This window comes from Elephantulus edwardii, unplaced genomic scaffold, assembly GCF_000299155.1.
Source record: "Elephantulus edwardii isolate Elephantulus edwardi_28Jun2011 unplaced genomic scaffold, EleEdw1.0 scaffold00064, whole genome shotgun sequence".
Taxonomy (NCBI): domain Eukaryota; kingdom Metazoa; phylum Chordata; class Mammalia; order Macroscelidea; family Macroscelididae; genus Elephantulus; species Elephantulus edwardii.
Window position 1 is genome coordinate 7,597,536 of NW_006399814.1, and position 26,197 is coordinate 7,623,732.

The 26,197-nt window shown below is 52.7% G+C and overlaps 1 protein-coding gene across 1 annotated transcript in view; it reads right to left on the minus strand.

The window, feature by feature from the left end:
• Positions 1-8,718: 8,718 nt before the first annotated feature.
• The window catches only part of FBLN1 (fibulin 1), a 49,516-nt gene continuing 32,037 nt past the window's right edge, over positions 8,719-26,197 (minus strand). The window contains exons 11-14 of the mRNA XM_006888031.1: positions 22,640-22,759; positions 20,189-20,320; positions 18,518-18,641; positions 8,719-9,073 (exon numbers count right to left, since the gene is read on the minus strand). Of these exons, the coding sequence (XP_006888093.1) occupies positions 8,719-9,073; positions 18,518-18,641; positions 20,189-20,320; positions 22,640-22,759 (731 nt within the window). The remainder of the gene's footprint in view (positions 9,074-18,517; positions 18,642-20,188; positions 20,321-22,639; positions 22,760-26,197) is intronic.

Consider the following 26,197-nt stretch of genomic DNA (forward strand, 5'->3'; position numbering starts at 1 on the left):
GGAAAGATCAAGAAGGACCTCAGCACCACCAAGGAAGCACAATCAGGAGCAGGGCGTGTCCCGAGCACCCAGGGTCCCTGTGCAGTGAACCTCCTGGATGCGGCAAAGATGATGCCAGCACACACTGAGATCTCCCCAAAGAAGGCTGGGTCTGTGGACGCTCAGAGGAGACGAGGCTTTCTCCAGAGCTGACAGGGAGGAAGCCTCCTCCCAGAACCGGCACTCAGAATTCACACTTACAGCTTCCTGAACTGGGAGAGGACACAAGCATCCATTAAAGCACCGGCTTGTGGTGTTTCTCTTGGAGCAGCAGAGAATGCGTCTCACACACTTCAGGCATGTTGCTGGGAGGGGTCAGTCTTTGGAATAAGAGATCAGCGCTGGCAAATGAGGAGGGTCAGAGAAAGAAAGGAAGCCCCTCACCAGGAAGATGGACACAGCGACTGTCACAGGACACAGACGGTGAGCATGCTGCCGGATAAGGTAATGTCCCTGCCTGCTGTTCATAAGGTCACTACGAGTCGTAACCAACTCCACATCTAATAACAACAGAGCACTAGGCAGTCAAGTCGACACTGAAGGTCATGGACATGACATGGAGGTGAAGTAGGAAAAGAAGCTCCAGTCTATTAAAGGCCTGTGTTTGAGGCACTATCCTCAAGATATTTTTAAAACTTTATAATGAAATAAGTAGATATCAACACAATGACGATCAAAGAGTTACTACAGTTAAACTTACAAACGTCAGAACCTGTGTAAGGTGGAAACTCGCCTGAGAAGGAGAATGCAAATGTTTTCCACCCAACAGGTGACAGGGAAGTGGTCAGAGGGCACACATCCAAGATCTGGAAAAACACAGTCAAGTTTGACTTTCTAGGGTCTCAAAACAAGCACTTTTCTAGTCACTGAGGTCAGAAAACAGAACCTGGTCAGTCACCCAGAGAGACACCCCTTCATGTGCTGCAGACCAATCTCAACCGCCTCCTTCACCCCAAAGACAACCTCATCCTGACCCCCACCAGCCACCTCTTTAGGTGATAAACCCCATCTGTGCATCTCTAGACGGGAAGGTCCTTCACAAGACAGACTGACACCGTGACTGCAGTAACGGCTCCAGCATGCCAGAGGGGGAGGGTGGCACAGCACGGGGCAGCGCTCACACCCTGGTGCCCAGGAAGACGCTCAGTGACCGTGCTGTTTCATTTATCCCACATTACATGCAGAATGCAGTCGCCATGTGCTGTTGATTTGGAACAGACCCTTAAGTGACCCTCAGTGGGTACCCCAGAGGCAGTAAATCTCATCATCCTTCCAATGAACAGCTGGTGGATTCGAACTGCATGCCTTTGGCACTACAATGCAGCTTCTTACCACTAGGCCACCAGAGCTCACACTCAGAATGTTGTTCTTGTTGTTGTGTATTGTTGTGTTGGAACCAACCCCATAGCTGACCCTCCGGTGGGTTTTCAGAAGCAGTTAACAGAACGAGAGGAGAGCTTTCTCCCATCATTTCCCCATGGAACACACACTAGGAATACTAGAACTATCACTAACATAATGACTGGAAAGAACCGACTTGCTTTGTTAGGTGCTGCTGGCAGCTCTGATGCCACAATCCTGTGTCCAGCAGAACAGAACACTGTCCGATCCTGGGCCACCTTCACGCTCGTTCTGACAGCCAGGATGCCGTCCACCCTGTTGAAGGGCTTTCTCTTTTTTTGCTGACTCTACCAAGTATGATGTCTTCCTCCCGGGACTTGCTCCTCCTGGTAACATTCCCAAGGTATATGAGATGAAACTTCACCAGCCACGCCAGTAAGGACCATACTGGCTGCACCTTGTCCAAGACAGACTGATTTGTTCTTTTGGAAGAACATGGTACCTTCACTTTTGTCAATACCATAATTCAAAATCATCAACCCTTCTCTGGTCTTCCTTATTCATTGGTCAAATTTTCACAGGCATATGAGACAACAGATAATACCCTGGCTTGAGTTAGGTAGAGATCCATCCTCAAAGTGATAATCTCCAACACTGTAAAGAAAGTCAACAGGTTATCAAACAAGGTTGCACAGTTATTCATAAGATCATCACTGACCAATCACTTTAGAAGAGGATGGCCAGTCCTGCGTCTTACTCTAGACATATTCCTATTTTTTTAAAAAAATATAATCCTATTTTAGATCTCTCCTCTCTCTTCTACCCAGTTCTTAAATAGCTATGCTGTACGAACCTTGTCTCAGCGGTTTTTCAATACTCGACTCTCTCCCTGTAACACTCACTGGTGGTTGAACACATTTGATGCTCAGATTTGGTGCTGAGATCTCTGCATGACAATGGCTCACAAACATCAGTCCAGCTGGGTATAAAAACCTTGCCCCACACATCTTCTCCCATCTTACTCTGATGTCAAGTATTGCTGGCAGAACTCTGGAGATGACTCAAGGGTAGTCAACAAGATAAAAAATATTGGACAAGAATACAGGAGCGCTTCTCATAAACCACTTACTGGGTTTGCCTGCATCTCGGGGCTGGGGGCGGAGGTGTCCTCTTTTCTCTCTCTATCCAATAATTTTCCTAGAACATGTTTTGGTTGGTTTTATGAATTGATATTGCCAACCCCCCAGAACAAGCCACTGCTGGTACATTCATTCTGACTGCTAGTACCCTCTATGGGATGGAGAACTGCCCCAACAGCTATAAGTCTTTACGGAAGCAGATGCCACATCTTTCTCCTGTGGTGAGACTGTGGGTGCATACCACAAACCTTTCATTTAACATAGAATGCTTTAAGCATGGTGACATCAAACTTCTTTGATATTACCAGGTATATGTAATTTTTAAAAAAAATTCCTAGAACACTTTAGGTTACAATTTTTAGTATTGTTCTTCTTGTGAGCTTCTAAGTTCTTTTATCTGCATGATAGACCTTCTCTGGCTATCTTCAATACTTGTCACTTCTTTGACAAGTATTTGTATCACTTTTGTTATTTATTTAAAAAAAATTGTTCCTCTTTTAACCATCTATTTTTCTCATATTTATTCACTTTTGTGTTAATTGAGTGTCTATCTCTGGAGTGGCTTCATTTCACTTTGTTAATTTCCTAAATGATATCACTTTGCTTCTTGGCTTTCTAGGTCTGAATTCCACTTCTCTCTGTTTTGATAATTTTCTTAATGCTTTTGATTTCTTTTTAAGTGGAAGACTGGTGTTTTTATTTAGCCCATGGGATTATCTTCCTAGGGTCTCTTATTATCTACAGGATGTCGTTTTGTTCCTAAATCTCTTTTTCATTCTAATAAGTAGCTTGCATGGGGCTTGACTTTGATACTTTTGAGTCGATTGAGTCTATGTAATTTGATACTGGTTTTCCTGAAATTTTAGAAAAAAGCTTGCCTCACAGGAGTTTTTCTGACTTGGTGTAAAAACTCCTAACAACATGCCCCAGGTATGTTAAAGCAAAGCTTTGCCATCCATGCTTCTAAGGACACTGGCTGCACTTTCCCCAGACATGTATTGCTCCTTTGGCCATTCAGGGGATAGTCAGCATTCTTCTCCAACATCGTCATCTTCTGTCATCCTTCTTCATTGTCCAGCTCTCAGATACATAGCAAGTAACTGAAAAGATCACGGCTTGAGTTGGGCATGTCTTTGATTTTAGAATTACATCATTGCTCGTTAGTACTTTGGAGAGGTCCCTGACAGCAGACTTTCCCAATGAAATTGTTGTTAAGAGCCATCAAGTCATAGGCGACTCACAGCGACCCTATGAACAAAAGTCCTCGACACTTGCGTTACTTTCATCCTTTATCCAGGTTCATAGGATTTCCAGAGGCAAGCTGTTTATGGAAGTGGATGCCGCTCCTGCTTCCAAGCTTGTTTTAACTGGGGAGCTCCGCCAAACACTGTCCGCCATGGATGACCATTTCACAGTGTTCAGCTTCACAGCAACCACAAGTTACCTCTGTACAGCAAGTGGACACACCAGTGCTAGACGTCCTCTCTTCCAGGCTCCAGAGGCCACATGCATCCATCCAGCTGAGACTCAGGAGAGACACTCACCTTTATCCTCCAGGTGTGGCCATACATCTCAATGCAATATATCCTTGATCTCTTAACTGCTTGTACCAAGCAAGAAGAAATCACTGATCACGTCAATCTTTTCTCCATCTATCATGCCTATTGGTCAGTGGTGAGGACTTTTGTCTCGGTGCTGAGCTGCACCCATTGAATGTTGTTGTCCTTGATCATCTGCAGCAAGTGCGTCCTTCCTTTGAAGGTTGTGTCATCTGCATAATGTAGCTTGGTGATGAATCTTCCCCTAATCCTGATGTCACATTTTTCTTCATCAAGTTCAGCTTCTTGAATTATTTGCTCAGCTCTGATGCACACCTTTTTTTTTTTATTTTAAACATAACATTCTCAACCTACATATGTAGTATTTAAGGAGCTCTGATGGCACAAGCCATAGGGATTTGTGCTGTTAACCCAAAGACAGCACTTCTCTGGAGGTTCTAATCCACCCGTGGCCACAAGAGAGAAATAGGCACAACTTTCTCCTGTGTGATTTGTAGCTGGAGAGTCAGCTGTAAGTTTGTCCCCATTTGATATTTTAAATGGTAAGAGATTCTATTTGTGAAAGCCACCCCCTTGTGGTATCTCTGTTACAGCAGCACTAAGTAACTAGGCAGTCTCTGTTATTTCTTTGCTCTATTTTATGTTCTATTTCCAGCATCTTCTCAGTATGCCTCACTGACCTGTAGCTGCTTCATGAGTCCCCAGGCTCCCTGGACTGCTCTGGCCCTTCAATCTCCGTGATGTACTCCTTGCACACGCTGGTCTCAGAGGGAGCAAAGTGCTCCCGGCCTCACCTGCTGCTCGTGAATTGGTCCACTGACCTTTCCACTGAATGTCTATCAACTACTTTGATGTTTTCCTCATCTCAGGGCCACTGGATACCCCACTGCTTCCTCCTGCACAAATACCAACACCACGTGGTTCAGCCTGATTAGCACTTGGGGGTTCATGGAGCTATTTAGCTATTTAATCTGGATGTAAGTGTTTTCCATGGAATCCTTCCTGTGCTTTGCTGGCTTCCGAGGCAGGGACATTTGGATAAATCTTAAAAATACTACCATCTCAAAAAAAAAAAAATACTACCATCTCAAGAAGTTGCACTGCAATCCCAGAGGTATACAGTTCAAATCCACCAGATGGTCTGCTGGAGAAGAAGGGGCAATCTCCTCCTGTACCAGTGGGATCCAATTTGACGGCACACACACATAAAATAGTAAAATAAAATAAAAACAACAACACTGCCATTCTATCTACCCATCCATTCACGATTCACCCACCAATTCATCCATCTACTCATCCATTCCTCCCCATTCATCTGCCAGTCTAGCCATTCATCCACTTACCCGTTCACTCACCCACCATCCATGCATCCGTCTGTCTCCCCTTCCCCATCCATTCATCCCCCAGTCCATCCATCTGTCCATCCACTCATCCATCTGTCCAAGCACCCACTGGTCAATCCCTCTGTACATTTACTCATCTATCAATCCATCCATCTATTCATTCAGCTAGCCACCATCCAAACATTCATCCCTCCCTCCCTCCCTCCGTCCCTCCCTCCATCCATGTTCATTTAAATCTCTGCTGAGGTTCCTCTACAGACCAAACATGAAAGTGCTAAGAGGTTAATCAGACACAATCCTTGCCTTCAAAAAGGTCCCCAGTCTGGAGGAGAAAATAAACAACAAGAAGAAAGCTGTTGTTGTGAGCTGCCAACCCTGACTACGGCATCCCACACACAACTCGACACACTGCCCGGTCCTCCACCGGCCCCATCACCAGCTGTGGCGTGGACATTGCCACCCACAGGGTTTTTACCGGCTCATTTCCACAAGGAGGTCAGCCTTTGTTCTCATTCCACCTTAGTCTGGAAGTTCTGCTGACACATTGTCAACATCACATTGTTGTTGTTAGGTACTGTCAAGCCAGCGGTGACTCACAGTGGCCCTGTCAACAACAGATCTGAGCCTTGTCCTGTCCCGTGTCATCCTGACCATCTATGATACACTCAAGTCCATCACCCCAGCAACGTGCAAACCCCACTGACTGGTGGTGGGACTGTGCATGAGGGGCATCAGCTGGGAATGGAACTCAGGTCCCCCGTGTGGAAGGCGAGGATACACTGAGCCACCCCCAAACCCCCACAGCAATCCCACAAGTCCAAGTGCAGCCAGGATGCAGGAAGTCAGGTTAAGGAAGGGCGTCCCTGCGGGCAAACACTTAAGCTAAGTCATCAAGGACAGAAGTTTGCAGGTTTGCCTGGCAGGAGCTAGGGAACGGGAGGTGCCCTCAGGGCTGGGCAAGCAGGTCCAAGAGGCTGGAACATTCAGAGGGTGAGTTGGAGGCTGGGGACGAGCAGACATGGGTGCAAAGGTGGGCAGAGGCCAGCTCAGGGGGGCACTGAGCGAGGCTCCCAGTGTGGTGGACTTTGCCTGCTAGTGACAGAGGACCCAGGAGGGCTCTGAAGAAGGCCATTAAAAGAGGCCCTCCGCCCTTAGCTTGGAGAATGCTCTGGAAGATGAGAGACAGGAAGTTGATCAAGAACAGAGGTCATGAGGGAGAAGCCTGGAGGTGACCAGTTAGGAAGCAAGTGCTTCCCTGCCAAGGTCACTGCTGTCCTTTAACGTACAGCTGTTGTGGTTGTTATGTGCCACTGAGTCGCTTGCAACTCCTAGTGACCCTGTGTACAGTAGCTCTGAACCCTGCTCTATCCTGAGCCAACCTCACTATCTCAGACACACCTGCCCCTAGGACCCCAGTCACTGCGTCAATCCATCTCATCCGGGGTCTTCCTCTCTTGTGTTGTCCCTCAGTCCTTCCAAGCATGAGGTCTTTCTCTAAGGACTGGTCCCTCCATGTCCAAAGTATTCAAGATGGGGCTTCAAATTCCTTGCTTCTAAGGAGCAGCTTGGTTTCATCCTCTCAAGGGTAGACTTGTTTGTTCTCTTGGCGTCCATGGTTATGTTCACTACTCTTCTCCAGCACAACTAACTGGTTCTTCTTCTCGTCACTGGACAGCAAGGCAGGCCCCTTAGATGCCACTATATGAAAGATCACTGAGCCAGACCCTTGATGTCACTGTGGTGTCCTGTCTACTTCCGTCCTCTCATCACAGAACAGCACAGATGTGGCAGCAACACAGGTAAAAAATGGTGCCAGGGCCCTGACTCGTTTCCTCCCTGGACGTGGATGGAGCACCTCTCATATCCAGCTCCAAGCCAGGAGTGAGAGCAGACCCCCAACTAGACAGACCCAGTCCCCACCTTCCTGGGCCTGCTGGGTGGTGCGGGAGACGAAAGCTAACCACCCACAAACAGGGCCCTGCGAATGTAACCCCGTCGTGATGGGGGGGCCATCACCCTGAGAGATGACCAGGAGCGTGGCCTAGGCTGTGGGATGAGGCCTCTCTGAGCATGTGGGTTTGACCAGTTCTGGGGCCCAAGGTACAAAGCACCTTTTTTCCCAGGGTCCCCTCGGTGACTAGCTCAGCTATGTGGCTGAAGGCCAGTGCGCGAGGGGGACACCCAAGGACTAGATCACGCAGACTCTAATGGGTGCTGGAAACTTTACCATAAATAATGGGAGCCTGGAGTATTTTAAACAGGGGTGGACGGTCCCATTTGTGTCTAAAGAAGCTCCAACTGCAGCGCAGAGACGTGAATGCGGAGACAGCCAAGGGTGGGTGAAGACAGTGGTCCCCCAAGTCACAAAGAGGATATGGCGAAGGGTCACGCTGGAGGACTGGAGGGAAAACTCAGTGCTGTGTCAGCAATGTGGGTTCAAACATCGGCTGTGTGGCCGCGGGTCAAACACTCGACCACCCCTAGTCCCACGGATGCTCTCTGTGCAGGGCTGGGGCAGGACTGGGCCAATGAACACCCCCTAAAACTGCCTCTGCCCGCTGGCCTCCTCGGGGTCAGGCCCACGCTCCTCCCCTCCACAGAGGTGCCCCCTTACTTGGCCCGAGGCTGGTCCCAGGGCCTGCCACTAGCTGGGTAGCATCCCACCACAGCTCCGGGCGTCCCCTTGAGACAGACAGAGTGGGAAAGAATCCCAGGACTCTGCAGGTTTTGGGGTGGTTACACATCCAGCTTGATAAAGTTGACGCCTTGGTGACCGCGGGGCAGCCCTAATCTGTCCTGTGACGTCACCCTCAGTCAGAATGGCCTCGCGTCTGGGGGAAACCAAGTCAAGAAATGCCACAGGGACCAAGGAGGGGCCCCAGGATTTGGACGCTAGATCACTGCTGCCAACAGGCCAGTGTCCTTGCACCAGCCCATCCCTTTCCCTGGGCGGTTTCGAGGCTGCCAGTGGGGGAGGGCGCTCAGTGAAGACAGCTTAGACATCCCAGACACCATCTCTCCCTCAGCATCCAACAGAACACAGAAGGAGGAGCTCCTTATTCCTGGAGATTCAGGAAGAAAGCCCCCAGCCTCGCTTTTCCCTCCCTGGATGCACACTCATTCATCCCTGCGGGTGCCAGGGGACAGGTCAGCTCTGCCCCAGGCGATCAGCACACGGAACACATGGCCATGCAGAATAAAACCAAGTCCAGCCAAGGGGCCTCCAGCTAGACTTTATTCAGATGCCAGGAGAGGAGGGCATGGAGAGCGCCAGGGAGCGTGGACCGAAGCAAGCGTTCAGAGCTCAGCGGACACAAAGATGTACAGCTTGGCCACAAAGGAGCTGAAGGTGCCGTGGCGGTACAGGTCCATCTTGACGGTCAGGAGCAAGTCCCTGGGCTGGGGGACCGGCTTGGTGAGGACCACCACGCCGCTGTGGTGGCTCAGCTTGCGGGTGCTGAAAAAGCCCTCCTCATTGCCATCCGTGATGGCCAGCTGCATGCTGTCCCCGGGGACGGCGCTGGAGGGGCCCATGCGGAAGACCACGGCCGGCACTTGGATGTTGGTGGGGAAAGAGATGTGGTAGTAGGTTATTCTCAGAGGCAGCTGGAGGCACTCCTGAGTCTCATGACAAGGCAAGCGCTCGCAGCGGCTGCAAGACAAGTGGACAGAGACACGGACAGGGTTAGTGCACACTCAGCAAGCGGGGCGGCGTGCGGAGCAGGGGCTTGGGGGCTGCACGCCTGCCGCCCCCTGGCAGCCCCACTCACCTGGGAGAGCCACCGTGGGACCTCGGCGCTGCTGGCTGGGGACGCCTGTCCAGAGCGAGGGTGTCCCCTGCTCACCAGCAGAGCCCCACCCAGGACGAGCTGGCCGGGCACGTTCCGCCCTCCGGGTGTCGTCCAGGCACAGGCAGTGGTCAGGGCTGCCCTGAGCTCTTGGCTGGGTCACAGAGATGACCTCCACGTAACTGCCTCTGCACTGGCCACCATGGCTACTGCCTCGCATGGAGCGCTGGCCAGGCTCTTGAGCCACTGCTATCATCATACTATGAAGGTGGTGTCCAGTCCCCTTTTCCAGATTAGGAAACAGGCCCAGAAAAGCCAAGTAGCTCTCCCTGGGACACAGAGCGAGCGGAAGAGAGTTGTGTGCAGACAAACAGTAGTCTCCCCCCAGCTCCCAGACTGTCACCAAGCTTTGTGCTCCAGACCCAGTGTCCCAAACGTGGTCCCAAGGCCTGAAATGGAGGTAGCTATCTTTCTGTCTTCCTGTGACACAGGATGAGGACAGATTCCAACTTTCTGTGACATAGAGGACAAATTTCAACTTCCTGTAACAACAGGCTGGGGAGAAGCACGATACTGTCCAATGACAGGATGGAGACAGATTTTAACTTCTCGTGAAAGAAAGGGTATAGATTCTTCTTAGGACAGGATGAAATGCGTTCTAAGCTCCTGTGACAGGTAAGAACAGGTTCTAGCTTCTTTTGATGTGATGGGGCAGATTCAGACTTCTGGGGACAAGTTCTGACTTCCCGTGACAGGACGGAACAGGTTCTGACTTTGCGTGTCCTCCTGTGTCAGGACAGGGGCAGGTTCTGACTTCCGACAGGACGGGGACAGCTCGTGACTTCTTCTGACAGGATAGTGCAGATTCTGACTTCCTGACAAATTCCAACTTCCTGTAACAGGATGGGGGCAGAGATCAGCTTCTGCCTCCTGCACACCAAGCCCACCATACTCTGAAGAAGTCCTAGTAAAGAGAAGCAAGGTGTAAAGGCCCAAAGGAATTGGCAGAACACATTCCACACACTAAAAAAACGAGCTCAGTTGGGATCCCACTGACCCCAGGGCCTGATTTTTTTCAGTGCTTGAACGTCTTGTTCATATGCTGCTGTTGAAGTATTTCCATGTCAAGCATCTCTCAGTATTGCAACTCAAGGCTTGGATTTCCTTTTCCATTCTCTCAGCCCGAGGCAGGGCGAGTTCTTTCTTGACTCTCTGACTCCAGCTCTGTGCCCGTTCTGTTACAATACTCGGCTTTGTCTTCTCGAGCTGCTTTTTGAAATCTTCCGTCTCACTCTTTCACTTCAGCGTCTCTTCCCTTTGCGTTAGCTTCTCAGCGCTCCAGTGCAATGTGCAGGGTTCCTTCTAACATCTGTTACAATCTTTCTCCTCTACGTACGACGTTTTGCCCTCTTTTTAGATGATACCCTTGAGGTCATTCCACAGCTCATCTTGTCTTCGACCATTAGTGTTCAGTGTCTTAAATTCCCTCTTGAAATAACTATTATGTTCAGGTGGGATGAAATCGTAGTCATATTTTGGTTCTCATGGACTTGTTGAAATCTTCAGTCTCAGCTTGAACTCGCACATGAATAAGTGATGGTCGGTTCTACAGTCAGCTCCTGGCCTGGTTTTGACTGTTGATATTAAGCTTCTCCAACGACTCTTTCCACAGATGTAGCCCATCTGATTCCTAAGCAGTCCATCACGTGAGGTCCACACGAATAGTCACTATTTGCATATCTTTTTTAAAAAGTCTCTGCAATGACTAAATCATCGAACATACAGAATTCAGTCATTTGTTCTCCAACCTCATTTCTGTCACCAAGTCCATATTTTTCACTACCATACCCTTGGGCCTGGTGTGAACACTGATTTGCTATCAGAATTACAAATCAAACTGTCAGTTTGTTGTGTTTGGGGAGAACATTGTTCTAATCAGTGCGGCTCTTGTCTGTCAGCCTGCTGGACTGAGGTAACTGGTGAGTTGCTGTGATACTGAAAGCTATGCCACTGGTATGTCAAATGCCACAAGGGTTACTGATCGTGGACAACTTTTAGTAGAGATCTCAGATTAAGACAGACTAGGAAGCAGGATTTGCCACTCACTTCTTAAATAACAGGATCTGCAACACTGTGAACAGTAGAGGAATGTGGTTATAGAAGTGTAGTGGTAGAGGCCAGATTGGAAGTCAGTTGAAATGAGGAAAAATAATGACAAACATCATTTAATAATTTGAAATAGAATGTATGTAGGTTGAATGACAGAAAACTAGAAATTGTGAAAAATGAAATTGCATGCATGAACATTGACATTCAAGGCATTAGTGAGATGAGATGGACTAGCTTTGGCCCCTTAGAATCACATAATCATATGGTGTATATATACTATGCCAGGAATGAAAAACAGAAGACTGGTGTTACTTTCATGGTCAAAAAGTTAAAAGTCAAGTTCTATCCTGAAATATAATGTTGAGAGTGACAGGATATTATCAATACACATATAAGTAAGATCCGTCAAAACAACTATTATGCAAATACACATTCCTTCATCTAAAGCTAAAGAAGACATTGAGAAACTTGGTTTCATCCTAAGACAGATTTATTTGTTTTCTTGGTGGTCCACTGTACGTTCAAGACTCTTCTCCAGCACCACAAATCAAAGGAATTGATTCTTCTTCTTTCATTCTTAGTCATTGTTCAGATCTCTGCTGCATAACAAGTAATCGTGAAGATCATGGTCTAGCTCAGGCACACCTTAGTCTCTAGACTGACATCACTGCTCTCCAGCACTCTGGAGAGGTCCCGACAGCAGATTCCCCCAGTGCAATTTGTCTTTTGATTTCCTTAGTGCTGGCACCAAGAGTGTGGAGACAAGCGAGCTGTAATTCTTAACAAGCTCAATCTCTTCTCCATCCATCATGATGCTGCCAATTGACCCAGTGGTGAGAAATTTTGTCTTCTTGATTTTGAGCTTCAATCCATATTGAAGACTATAGTCTTTGACCTTCTGCAGCAAGCACTTCAGGTCCTCCTCAGTTTCAGCAAGCAAGATTGCATCATCTGCATAATGTAGGTTGTTGAAATCTTCCTCCAATCCTGATGCCACATTCCTCTTCATCAAGCCCAGTTTCCTGAATGTTCTGTTCTGCATTTAGATTGAAAAGGTATGAAGACAGGATGCCTCCCTGACGCACTCTTTTCCTGATTTTGAACCATGCAGTGTTTCCTTGCTCTCTTCTGAGGACTGCTTCCTGGTCTGTGTAGAGATTTCGCATGAGCACCATCAAGTGTTCAGGGATTTCCATTCTTGTCTAGGAAAGTCACAATTTGTTGTGATCCACACAGTCAACTGTCTTTGCACAGTCAGTGAAACACAGGTAGACATGCCTCTGGTACCCTGCTTTCTGTCACGATCCATCTGACACTGGTGATGTCTCTAGTGCCACAACTTCTTCTAAACCTAGCTCGTATTTCTGGTAATTCTCTGTTGATATACTGTTCCGGCTGATTTTGGATAATCTTCAGCAGGATTTTGCTTGAGTGTGTTATGAATGATATTGTTTGATACTTTCCACACTCTATCGGGTCACCTTTTTTAGGAATGGGAATAAACATGGGTCTCTTCCAGACAGTTGGCCAGGTAGTTGTCCTCCAGATTTCTTGGCACAACCTGGTGAGCACGTTCAGGGCAGCATCTGTTTGCTGAAATATGTCAATTGGTATACCATCTATTCCTGAGGCCTTATTTCTCCCAAGTTTTTCAGAGCTGTCTGCACTTTTTCCACCATCATTGCCTTCTGAACATATTTTTCTTGAAATTCTGTGACAGCCAATTCTTTTTGGTACAGCGACTCTGTATACTCCTTGCACTTTCTTTTAATGCTTCATGGATTATTCAATATTCTGCCCATAGCATCCCTAAGTGTTCCAACTCTCAGCTTAGTTTTTTTTTAGTTCCTTCAATTTAAGAAATGTCGAGTGAGTTCAGCCCTTTTGATTTTCAACTCATCTTCACATCAAGACGACAAAAATTTTCACACTGGATGGACAGGCAGCATCATGACAGATGGAGGATAGATTGAAGCTTTCAACAACTTCATCTTACTTCGATCCACAACCAACATCGATGGCACTGGCAGAACAAGTCTATTGCAGGGACCTCTCCAAGCCCCTGAGGAGCAGTGATGTCAGTTTGAAGACTAAGGTGCGCCTGATTCAGCCCATAGTCTTTCCAACCACTTGCTATGCATCTGAGAAGTGGACAATGAATAAAGATGATAGATGAAAAATGGAAGCTGGTGTGTTGTTGCGAAAGAGTGTTTGAATACCCTACAGACGGTCAAAAGGACAAACGGTATGTCTTGGAGAAGGTGCAGCCAGGTGCTCCGTACAAGCAAGGACGACGAGGCTTCATCTCACATACTATGGACAACTTGTCAGGAGGGACTCTTCCCTGGAAAGGGACATCATGCCGGGAAAGGTGGAAGGTCAGTGAAAGAGGGGAAGACCCATGATGAGGTGGACGGACACAGTGACTGCAGCAACAGGCTTACATATGTCAGAGATGAAGATGACGTCGGACAGGACATGGTCCAGACCTGCTGTTCACAGGCTCACTATGAGTCACACCCAACTCAGCAGCATCTAAAAACAACCCCACAACATTCGCCGGTCAGAAGGAATCCTCTCTGGACCTCCTCCGTCCCCCTTTCAGCTTTGAACACTTCCATGTCTGTACTGAGCTACACGAACTAATTTTACTTTTGATATTGTGAGTGGAGTTTCTTTTGGGATCTGTTTCCAAGTTGTTGATCTGACAGGAGTTTACTCAGCCTTTTACCATCTGAGCTCTTGGACAGGACGCCCCCCGCAGGCACACCTGTTCCAGGCAGGCACTGGCTTGTGGGGGGAGTTAGGATCTCCCTCCTAGGGCTTCTCTTTGCCATGTCTCCCTTGAGGGCTGTGCCCCGGCCAAGGACGAGGAGGGGGGTGATCTGTCAGAAGGAAGCTTTAACCCAGCACAAGGTGAGGAAGGAGACACGTGGGTGGTACTCTGGCACAGTTCCCGAGGCCAGCCCACACCAGACAGCTGGACATGCCTCCTCTCAGGCCAGAAGTCATCCATCCACAGTCATCCACCAGAGCCCAAAGCCCTGCGCCACCAATGAGCTAACTCCCTCTAGCTTCCCCAGGTGGATGGGCTTTCTCCACAGTCCCCAGCACCGGGCCACTCCTCGGCTCTAAGCAGATGCTTCTGCCCTGCCGTCCTGACACTGAGCCAATGCTGACTCACGGCGCCACCATGGGACAGTGCAGAACTGCCTCACTGGGGTTCCCATGCTGCAATCACAGGGCAGGAGGCTGGTGGCACAGTGGTTAACTGTGCTGAGAGATAAAGAGGCGGAAACCATCAGCAACTTGAAGGAGCCTTAATCCCCCCAAGCAGCTCACCTCCACCCTCCAGGGTCACAGTGGGTCAGAATGGACCTGACCGCTGTGGACTCACGGGGCTAGGTCTTCTCTCCCCCAGGGGGCTGATCAATTCAGACTCAACTCTTCTGTGAGCAGCCCCACGTTTAACACCATGTCACCAGGGTCCCTGGATTCTACCTTCTTCCATCCCAAATCTACTCAAACAGGCCAGAAATCACAACATTTCAGCTGTGCTCAGACCACACATACCACAAACACCTTGTTAGCATGGCTGTCTGGCTGGGGTGGAAGTGCTGCTGTCACCAAGTGTACCCCAAACAGGGCATGGGCACCCCAGCTCTACCCAGGCACCCCAGGTTCCACGGATAGCCTCCTTATCATGAGTCCCAAACTGTGTCTTTACTGAGAGATCAGAGTGCCCCAAGTTTGCACTCTTAACACATTTGAGCATAACACCTGAGGTTCGGAGCAAACACCCCTAGAGAGAAACACTACGGATCTGAGGAAAGGCCCCTCCAGGCAAGTCCTGGCTGCGAGCAAGGGACTGCCACCAGGGTCCCCGGCTGTGTGAACGCCGTCATTCATCCTGGGGAGCTTCTCCGACCCCCCTGCTCCTGTCCTTCTGGAAACCGTCTCAGCAGAGGGGACATCAGATACTCACCCCTCTCCACCCACCCACATTACACCCTTGGGCTCAGAGATGTCCATGGGGTCCCTTCCCTAAAAAGTGCCACCAAGGCCACCCAGGCATGCTCTGGCTTCCCAGTGGACAGCAGAGAGCTCAGCCCACGAGAGGGATGAAGGGATGTGTCAGTCCCATGGAGGGCTCGGGGACAGCTGGCATGTCCTCCTGTGGGCAGAAGGGAGCCATGAGGTCAGCCATCCCCAGTGTGGTTGGGTCCCTGAGGCCATAATGAGGAAGAGGAGGAGAGCGCTCGGCCTGAGGAGACAGAGTGACAGACACACGTGGAGGGGCAGGGGGAGGCCCGGGTCCTTCCTGTCAAGGATCCTGGACAGTCAGTCACTCCCACTGTCACATGTCAACACAGACCTGCTGGCCACTGCCTTCTTCAACTCACCTCTTCTCAATTTTAAAAACGGCTTTACAGGGTTAGGGGGGAAAATTTCTGTCTAGAGGCTTAGGGTTTTGATGAGAGAAAAGAAAATCTCCATTGCCAGAGTCCCCCCAACTCACGGTGACCCCAAGTCCAACTGAGACGCAGGGTCTTCCTGGCTGTCATCTTTACAGATGCCGACTGCCAGGCCTTTCTTCTGCAGTACTTCTGGTGGGCTGGCATCACCAACGCATCTGTTTGTAGCTCATTTTGAACCATTTGCTCCCTCGAGGGGCCCTGAGACAATAGGGCTGCTAAGAGGAGACTCTGGCCTGAGGGATCAGAACCATGAGAACAATGACCTCCTCCACCGAGTGCCAGCCTGGTTCACACAGCTGGTGTGCCCAAGACTTCCCGTCGGTGATGCGTCAGCTACAATGTTTGGGGTCTGGGAGCAGCATCCCAAGACAGGATAAAGCCCGTGTCCACTTGACCTACAGCTCCATGCCCTGGGCTCAACAAATAAATGAGTGTGGTCAGCAGAGATGCCTGCATGTGTGGGGGCCCCTCACCACACAGCCTGGCTGATCCCACCATCGCCCTGACAGCCTCTGCACAGCGACGGCCACTGGGTGGCACTGTGGAGCAGGAGCTGGTGCTGAAAGAGAGAGTCCACCCTAACGGGGACACGGATAATGACCATAAAGGCTGAGGTCATCACCATCACCGGAGGGGCAGTCGTGGGATGCTACCCGTCTCCTGAGCTTTACCAACTTCTATCCTTATGGAAAGTGATGGATTCCCCTTCACCTGCCCTGAGTAGAAATACAGTGGCCAGGTTTCCCAGTAGGTGCCCAGCACCATTGTTTGCGCCTCAATTCAAACCTGCCCTCTGACCTCTCAGCCTGGCTCCATTCCTTCCGCCTCTGTTCAATCAGTCTCACTCTAAATGGCCACATGCCCGCCTGGCTCAGGAGGACACAGGCCCCATTCAGGGCCTCCCCTGTTGTCTCTCAGATAAAGCCCAACTCCCTTCTGAGACCTCACACCAGCAAAGGCCCGTGAGACCTCAGAGCCAGCGTCCTGTGGTCACAAGAGCCACACACCCTCTAAGGGGGGACACAGCCAGTGTGGCCCATGAGGCACTGTGTAACCCAACATCACTGGGTACGCCGGCCACCCCAGAGCGGCTCTGAGTAGCCTCCCTCAGTCAGGCCTAGGAAGAAGTGAGGGGGTAGAGGTCACCCAGAAGAAAAGCAAACCGGGGGGAGCAGAGGCCACTGTCGGCACCCCAGGGGTTGACAGGTGACAGGGACTGACACTGAGTGCCCCGTTCTGGCAGCCAGGCAGGCACTCCTCGGCTGGGCAGGGACACGCAGGGCAGAGCCAGCATGGAACCCGTCAGAGTCAGCATGACCGTCCCCAGGGGGAGGCCCATGGACAGACTCCAGGGACCAGGGTCTTAGAGATGTACGGCATCAACAGTGCGGATACTCTGGGATCTGGAGCTGAGGGCACCTCGCTGTTTGGGCTTGGAGCACTTCTGGGGGACAGTTTGTGTTGGGGCCCTAGCACGGGGCATCTCCAGAAACCACCACGGTGATGCTGGGTGAACTGTTTAAGGCTTGCAGTGCTCGGTCACGGGTGGGGCGAGTGAGGAGAACCACGCCGGCAGGTTCCCCTGAACAAGGGGTTCAGGGGCCCCAAGGCCCCAGACAGAGTCAGCTTACAGTGTGTGCAGGCCCTGCTTCAGGGCTCAGACACTTCCAGGATTGGTTCACACAGACAACAGAGTCTGCCTCCCAGGTGAAGTGCCCAGTAGTGACACCCTGACCCGTCACGGGGCTGGCTGGCCCTCGGCTCTCACGGAGCCACTAACACATCAGCACAAGTTCTGGAACTTCTCCTGACAGATGAGAACCAAGGCCCAGGCTGGTCCTGGGGGCAGGGACACTGGATCCAGACACAAGCCAGGCCCTGAGCGCTCCCCGACCTCAGCCTCTCTCAAAGGCCTCAGCCTCTCTCAAAGGACTCCACTCTCTCAAAGGCCTCAGCCTCTCTCAAAGGCCTCCGCATCTCTCAAAGACCCTCCCTCAGCTTTGATCACCTTGTTCATACACACAAGCTGGACAGAGGGCGAGGAGACCAAACGAGACCTGATGCCTTCAAACTGTGGTGGGAACCGTGGTCTGGAAGGACACTGACTACACGTGGGGACAGCGAGGTGAGGGGCGAGTTCGTCTTGGAAGAAGTGTAACCAGAGGGCTCCTTAGAGGGGAGGTGGGAGCCTGGGTCTCACACTGGACACGTCAGCCAGAGGCCATCCTCTGCAGGTGGACACCATGCTCAGTGACAGTGAAGTCCCCTCAGGGACATGCAGTGACACGGTGGGGCAACAGGGAGCTCAAACATGGCAGTGACTGTGGGGACAGCACAGGACGGGCAGGGTCTCAGTGACTGTCAGCGCCGACTGACATGAAGGCCTTGGCTTCTGAGCTATGGGGCTGAGACCCGAGGCTTGGTGGGCCACGGAAGGAGGGCTGAGTCTAAGTGGGCGTGGACGGAGGAGTAAACCACCAGACAGGCCGAGGAGGGAGGCCTCAAACTGCTGAACAGCCATGGAAAGAGAACTTGAGCCACGGGGCAGTCTGTGGAGGGAGGCCTGGACCCACGTGGTGGGCCATGGAGGGAGGCCCAGAGCCACAGGGTGGGCCGTGGAGCGAGGAGGCCTGGAAGCGCGAAGCGGCCATGGAGAGAGGCCAGCAGGAGGACTGGGCCCACCGGGACGCGCAGACGGTGCACGGCGGGTGGGTGACTTACGTGTCTGCCGAGCGGCGGTAGTTCTCCGGGCAGTCGAAGGACAGGCAGCGAAAGCCACCCTGGATGTTGAAGCAGGTCTCATTGATGGAGCAGTTGTGGATGCCGGTTACACACTCGTCAATGTCTGCAAACACCCCCAAGAGCAGTGACGGTGAGGCCCCGGAACCCCCAGACGGCCGGCATCAAGGGTTCCCACCAACTGGGAGCTGGGCGGCATTTAGTTACTTGTCATCCAAGTCCCTGAACAGGTGGACAGGGACAACAGCAAAGGCTCAGCAGGGGAGATCGAGTAGTGCCCACAACTGGTGAGGCCACTGCCAGGCTCCCATCACCACAGAGGTGTCCAGGGCATAGACACAGGCCTGAGGCACAAGTGTCCTCAGTGACAGAGCTGGGCTGGGACAGGTGGGGACCCAGCACCTCTCTCTTGGGTCCTGGGGCACATGCCCCACCCAGGAGGCACCAAGCCATGGTCACCATCCCATGTGAGGAGGCAGCCGACAGGCTGACCAGTGTCTCAGGGACAGTGACAGAGGTTACAGCACTGGAGTGTTACCACCCGCTGCAGGCATCCATCCCCTGGACTCAGGAATGTCTATTCTGGGCAGACATAGATCCGAGGCTCTGGGGACACAGCTCAGCCAGGGACAGGAAAGGACACAGCAAGTGACCCCTCCAGAGGCCAGGACTAGCGTGTCTTCATGGCCACGCACCCAGCTCTGCCCACGTCTGGCCAGAGTTGCCACTTTATAACCAGCAAGTGCAGGCATGCGGCCCCAGCGGCCCCGACTGATGCCTGGGGTGGGAAGTCCCCAGGCTGGTTGATTTCCGGGACAGGGAGGTCAGTGTGGGGTGGTGCAGAGGTTAAGAGCTCAGCTGCTAACTGAACGGTCAGCGGTTCGAATCCACCAGCTCTTTCTGGAGGCAGATGAGGCAGTCTGCTCCCGTACAGCGTGCCCAGCCGTGGACAGCTCACGGGGCAGTTCCGCTCTGTCCTGCTGGGTCTCCGTGAGTGGGCACAGAGAGCAGGGCCTCGGCGCCATGTCCAGCGTGTGAGTCCAGAACTCTCCATCCCTGCACCACGTCTCAGCTGTCAGACATGCAGTGACCCGTGTCCTTCAGAGGAGGGCACCGTGCCCAGGATGGACGCCCTGACCTTCCCTCATTGAGCCCAGGCGGGAGCTGACCCCCAGCCCAGCCAGACCATCACGTGTCTGCAGAGCCATTGCTGTCGACAGGCACAGCTCAACATTCCACAGCTATCCTCACCCCCACCTGACTGGGTGGTCACCTCTCAGGACAGTGGCCTCCACCATCTGGCTCTGCACTTTGCTCTTACCTCTGGACCCACAGCAAGGGTTTGTGGGTGGCGAGCTGGCAGACAGGGGGTGTCCAGACACCCCTTTCCTCTCAAGCCACCAGCACCTGCCTCTTAAAGCCTGTCATCCCCTTCCTGGCCTCCAGGGGCAGCAGAGAGCAGGGCAGTGGGCTCAGGTCTAGGGTGGCTGATTACGGGAGGGGATGGGTGTGGACCCAGGACTCGGCTGGGTAGAAGCACCCGTGTGCATGGCCCCTCGGTCATTTGATTTGGGGGTGGCCCACCCACAGAGCCCTCCATCCCACAGGGGCCCCCAAGCATGACCCGAGCGAGCCCTGCGTCACCGTGCTCACCTTGACAGTTGCGGCCATTGGGGGCCAGCCTGTATCCCGACGAGGGGCAGCTGCACTGGAAGCTCCCGGGAATGTTGATACAGCGATAAGAGCAGATGTGGCCCCCGGTGGGCAGGGCGCACTCATCGATGTCTGCAATAGCAACGCCCACCTCATCATCCGAGTCCCAGCACCTCCCCGCTGACCCAGAAGTCCCGAGTCCCCACCGGACGCGCGCCACGGGGACAGCAGCACAGGACGAGCTGGCCACAGGAGGCCTCAAAGTGCCAGAGCTGGGGTGGCCTCAGACACCACGAGTCAGGAAGCACTCAGGCCCAGAGAGGGCGAGATCAGCCCAGGTCACACAGCAGGCTCGTGGCAGGAAGCATGCACGAGGGAGGGCAGCTGTGCAGAGACAGGAGCAGCCACGGTGCCCTAATGTCACCCCTAACGTCACCCACGCATGCCCGAGTCGAGCCCGACTCACAGACACCCTGTAGGGCAGAGCACAGGTGCCCAGAGGGTTTCCAAAATCCTACATCTCTATGGAAACAGACTGCTTCAGCCTCCTCTGGAAAAGCAGATAGTGGGCTTGAACTGCCAACCTCTTGGTCAACAGCTGAAGGCTCCTTGCCTTCATGCCATGGTAAATTTGCTGATAAAAACACACACCTGCTTATGCATGATTCCACGTGTATGAAATAGCTAGACCGAGAGAATGCATCGAGCCCCAAGTGGACAAGGAGTGACTCGGGTGGAAGGAAGGACGGGGAAGCACTGCTTAGCACGCTGGGAGTGTCTGCTGACGGTGACGGGAAATTCACCTGCAGGTACCAGGGACGGAGGCACCGCGCATTAACACAGTCCATGTCACCAGCTGTCCACCAAAAACTGCTCAGTTACCTATAGTTTATCACAATCAGGAAAACACCTTTTCAAGGCATGACATTAAAGCTGTACTAGCAAAGCATGCCCCTCAGCAAACGAATGGATAGAGAAGCCGTGGTATATTCACACAATGGAATACTATGCAGCACTGAAAAACAAGGAACTCAGGCAATATTATTCAAATGGGTGAACCTGGAGGATATCATGCTGAGTGAAATATCTCAGTTACAAAAGGACAAATACTGCATAGTGCCACTGATGTAAAACGGGACTGACATCGGGGTTGAGGGGAGGCTGAGAAAGAAGGGATAAATAATGTAGACTGCACTGAAACAGATGAGGGAGAAAACTGTTTAAAAGGGATATATGATTAGGCATTGTCATGAGTCCAGAACGAAGGCTGCATAGTGGAGTGGACTTGAGGGGAAGGATTGTTAAATGATGAAAGAATTTTTCTTTTACTTTTCAAAGAGAATAATGAACTGGAGGGGAGGGATGGGCAGGGAGAAAAGTGCAACAATGAATGAATGGAAATCCAAAATGTCTGTAAATTTTCATTAAAATTAATAATAATAACAACAACAAACAAACAACACGGTACGTCCTGGAGAAGGTGCAGCAGACAGCAGCAGCTAACAAGCTGAGATGGGAAACTCAGGGGCCAACAAGGTCAATGCCAACAAGGGAGGACAATTCAATAAAGAGAACAAGAAGCATCCACTCCCACCGTCCACTGCGTGCGGGGGGATTGTGTACCAATGAGGGAGTTTTTCTTTTGATTTCAAGGAGAGGAGCAAAGGGGGGGTTTTATGCGGGGAGAAGGGTGCAACAATGAATGAATGGAATTCCAAAATCTCTGTAGATATTCATTGAAATGAAAAATAAACAAACTAAATCAAAAAAAAAAAAAAAAGAAGCATCCACAACTCTCAGAAGTCCACAACTCTCAGAATTCACGGAAGCCACTGGGCTTCCTGTAGGAATTGGCGCATTCCCTGCTGTGCGCTTTTCCAAGTTCTTAAAGGAAAACAGTCCCTGCCGTCACCACAGCTGCCACGTAAGCTCTTGTGCTGGTTCTCTGTCCTTTTTTGAGTTAATCCACCAGCAACCACAGAGTCACGTTAAGGTCCCGTGTAAGGTGGGAGGGTAGCCCCGGTCTGCACCAGGGAGGGGCTTCCAGAGGGAAATTGTTCAAGTTCAAAAGTGCATCCAGGGAGGCATGGCACTGCCCAGCCGTGGCAATGGGCTGCGCAGACCACTGCAAGTCACGGGAAACCGAGGCACAGGTTCCCACGAGCAGTGGTCCATGTTTGAGGAACACTCGGAGTGGGTTATTCCTTCCCAAGCCTCATTCCACAATGGGTTAAATGTACCCCAAGAAATCTTAGCGAGAAAGGACAGACAGAAGGACAGAGAGAGGACACTGGCTCTCCGGAAGGGTGGGAAGCAGAGGCTTCACCCTGAAGACTCACATCCCCCAGGGAGTCTCTTCAGACCATCCCCTGTGAACACTGAGATACAGCCAGTCTGTAGGTGGGAGCCAGGGCCGGGGTGCCCTCCCACAGTCCACAGGGGCGCCCTCACCTTCGCAGGTGACACCGTCCACGTCACTGAGCTGGTAGCCCCGGCGGCAGTAGCACTGGTAAGAGCCGTAGACGTTGGCACACTCCTGGCTGCAGGGGCTACTGGCGCACTCGTTCACGTCTGAAAGAGAAGGCCCCCAGGTCACTGCCCAGGACTCCCCTCCTCTCGGCCTCCACAGCGGCCAGGAACACACAGGCTGTGGGTGGGAGCAGAGTGCCTGGCTGTGACTGAATTGAGTTCCCCAAAATATGAGTATCAGTGTGAACCCCTGGACCTGTGGGGGTGACCCCAATGGAAAGAAGACTCTATGTGTGAAGTTTATGAGGCCTTCTGAGTGCAGGGTGGTCCCACGTCTCATCACTTCTGAGATGAAAGGGCAGAAACACAGAGCCTACCTATGGCCACCCCGTCAGTTCCTCCCATGGTGACCTCCACCAGGTTTCCCCAGTCGGTTCCCCCTCCCCCGTAGTGACCGCCACCAGGTTTCCCCAGTCAATTCCCCCCATGGTGACCCCCGACCCGGTTTCCCCAGTCAGTTCCCCCCATTGTCCCCCGCCCCGCTCCAGTGGTGACCTCCACCAGGTTTTCAAGGCTGTAAATCGTTACAGGAAGAAGAGTGTCCATTTCCCAAGAAGTGTCTGGGAAGGTGAACTGCTGACCTTTTGATAAGCAACTCAACACACTCCACTCTACACCACCAGGGGTCCTTTTTCAGAGGTAAGTAAATGCAAATGAAGACAGACAGATGCTGTGTGGAAATTCCCCAGAGACTAAAAGAATAGGGGTCTGGGGAAGCAAAGATAAAGGTCGTCCCCAGAGCTGACAGAGAGAGCACCTTCCCTGGCACCCCAAAACAGGACTGCTGGCTTCCTAGACTATGAGAAAACCCATCTACTCATTGCCACAGTACCGCTCGCTCCCTGCTGATGGACGGCGAGTCGGGGCTAGCTCGTAACTGACCATCCAGTGGGTTTTAGAGGTTGTGCACTGCACGGGAGGTGATGGTGCATCTTTCTCCCATGCAGCAGCTGGTGGATTTGAACCACCACGCCTTAGACTGGCAGCACAAGTCCTTACCCACTAGGCCACCAGGGCACCACCACAGCAGCACCAGGCGACCAAAATAACCAGGATGGGGTGGGATTCCGGTCTTCCACTCACGGGGCTGGTTGTTCCGAGTCATGGTTGACTTGACCTAACAGCTCAAGGTGGGGTGTCTTGAGTGTGGAGATGGGGACCTGTCTGGGGGCACCCTAAGGAGAGCTGACCCCCTTCCCAGAGTGTGGAACGTCTCCCTCCCCGCCGCTGTCCCATCTCAGGCCGCCTCACCTCTCACTAACACGAGTCACGGCCTCCGCCGGCTCTCTCCCCGACCCTCAGGTCAGCTGTGGTGCTGTCCTCCCGCTCCACTGTCCACACAGCACCCGCAGCGGGAGACAGTGCACGAGTGGGCGGGGCAGCCTTTAGAAGGCCAGCTGACCGGGATTGCAAACCCTCCAGCATGCTGACCTGGCTCCGTTTACATGCCAACAGCAGAGGCCAGCACCCTGAGGCTCCAGCAGGTTCAGCCCACCCGTCTCTCTCATCAGCGCTCTTTGAAGCCCAAGCTCAAGCTCGAGTCCATTTCCCCACACTGGACACCGAGTGGGTCTATTTCTTGAGGACAGATTCCAGAGTTCAGGGGGAGCCCAGCACCCAGACATCCACCCCACTTCCCACTCCATGTGACTTCCATCTCCCACAGCACAAGCCCACCTGGGCGTATCTCCACATCTTCTTAGTCCAGGACTTCAGAACTGCCAGGCTTGGGGCCTGGTCCTACCTGCCTACGGGGAGCCAAGGGGCCCAGGACAAGAAGCAGTGGCCTGGAGGACTGCTAGAGTCCAGTTCGTCCCCCGGCTCTGCTGACCACAGAACCTGACCCGCAAGGTGCGACCAAGCACCTGCTGCAGACCTGCTTACCCGGCCGCACTGCCCATCACCTGTCAGCCCGGTCATGCCAACGCACGGCCCCCTGTCCACCCCGTGACAGGTTACCCACAGTGACTGAACAGAAGGCTGGCAGTGCGGTCCACCCGGAGGTCCCTCAGAGGAAAGGCCTGGTGACTAGATTCGAGAACTCAGCCACTGACACACCTCGGGTACAAGTTCACTCCTCACTCATGGGGTGACGTGAGATGGAGACAGCATCTGAGAGCCCGCAGGAAGACACTGGCGTGGGGGCAGCCACAGTGCAGACTCAGGGCAGTCAGTGCTGGGCCTCACGCCTCCCAGCTTGTGCTCCCAGCCGCAGCCAGCGTGGCCTCTCAGTGAGCTCGCCACCCCACACCACCCAGAAAGGAGACCGTGTCGGCCCCTGGTCACAGTGTCAGGCCTGGCTCACTTCGGCATGCAATCCACCCGTGTCACCCACTAATGCAGCCCTCTGAGAAGATCTGGGGGAGCAAAATGAGACCCTGGGTGGCAGTAACAAGTCACGTGTCCAGCTGGCTGCTAGCCACAAGGTCAGAGGTGCTAGTCCACACACAGGCGCCACACAAGAAAGGCCTGGCAATCTCCAGAGAGATCAGCTCCTGAAGGCCCGTGGACTGCTCAGACACAGCAGTAAACAAAGACACACAGGCTCACCTGCATCTGGAAGGAAGGTGGCTTCCCTGGAAGGAAGAGGCCCTGAGCACAGGACCTTCCACTGCAGCAGAGCCAACCCTGACCCAAGACCAGCCCTAGAGCCCGCTTCTGCCCTCCACATAACTGGCCCCGCCCCAGGCCCCGTCACCTCCCTAGCAGCCCTACTTCACCTCACCCCAGCCTCACTCTCAGCTCCCCAGGACCCTGTGCCGGACGGCACCCAGGTCCTGCCTCTGCCCTCAGCTCCGCACACAACCAGGCCCACCCCAGTCCCACTCCTGCCTGCCCAGATCCCACCCAGGCCCCAGCCAAGCCCACCTTCACTTCTCTGCACCATTAGCCACCGCCCCACCTTCATCTTAACAGGCCTTACCACACCTTCACCTACTGCCATCTTCATCTTCCCTCCAGCTGCCTGTGCCCCCATGATCCCCATCAACCTCACCTGCCCGCACCTGTCCCACGCCCCCACGGTCCCCACTGCCCTCACCTGCCCACACCTGTCCCACGCCCCCACGGTCCCCACTGCCCTCACCTGCCCACACACCTGTCCCACGCCCCCATGGTCTGTCACCCGCACCTGCCCTGTGCCCACAGGGTCCCCGTCACCTTCACCTGCCCTGTGCCTGCATGGTCCCCGTCACCCTCACTTTCAGCACCACCCCATACCCGCATGGACCCCAGCACCTTTACCTGCCCGCACCTGCCCCACGCCCCCATGGTCTGTCACCCTCACCTGCCCATGCCCCCAGGGTCCCTGTTGCCCTCACCAGCCCACATCTGCCCTATGTCTGCATGGTCCCTGTCACCTTCACTTTCAGCACCACCCCACGCCTCCAGGGTCCCTATTGCCCTCACCTGCCCTGTGCCCGCCATGGTCCCTGTCACCCTCACCTGCTCCACTCCCCCAGGGCCCCTGCCACCCTCACC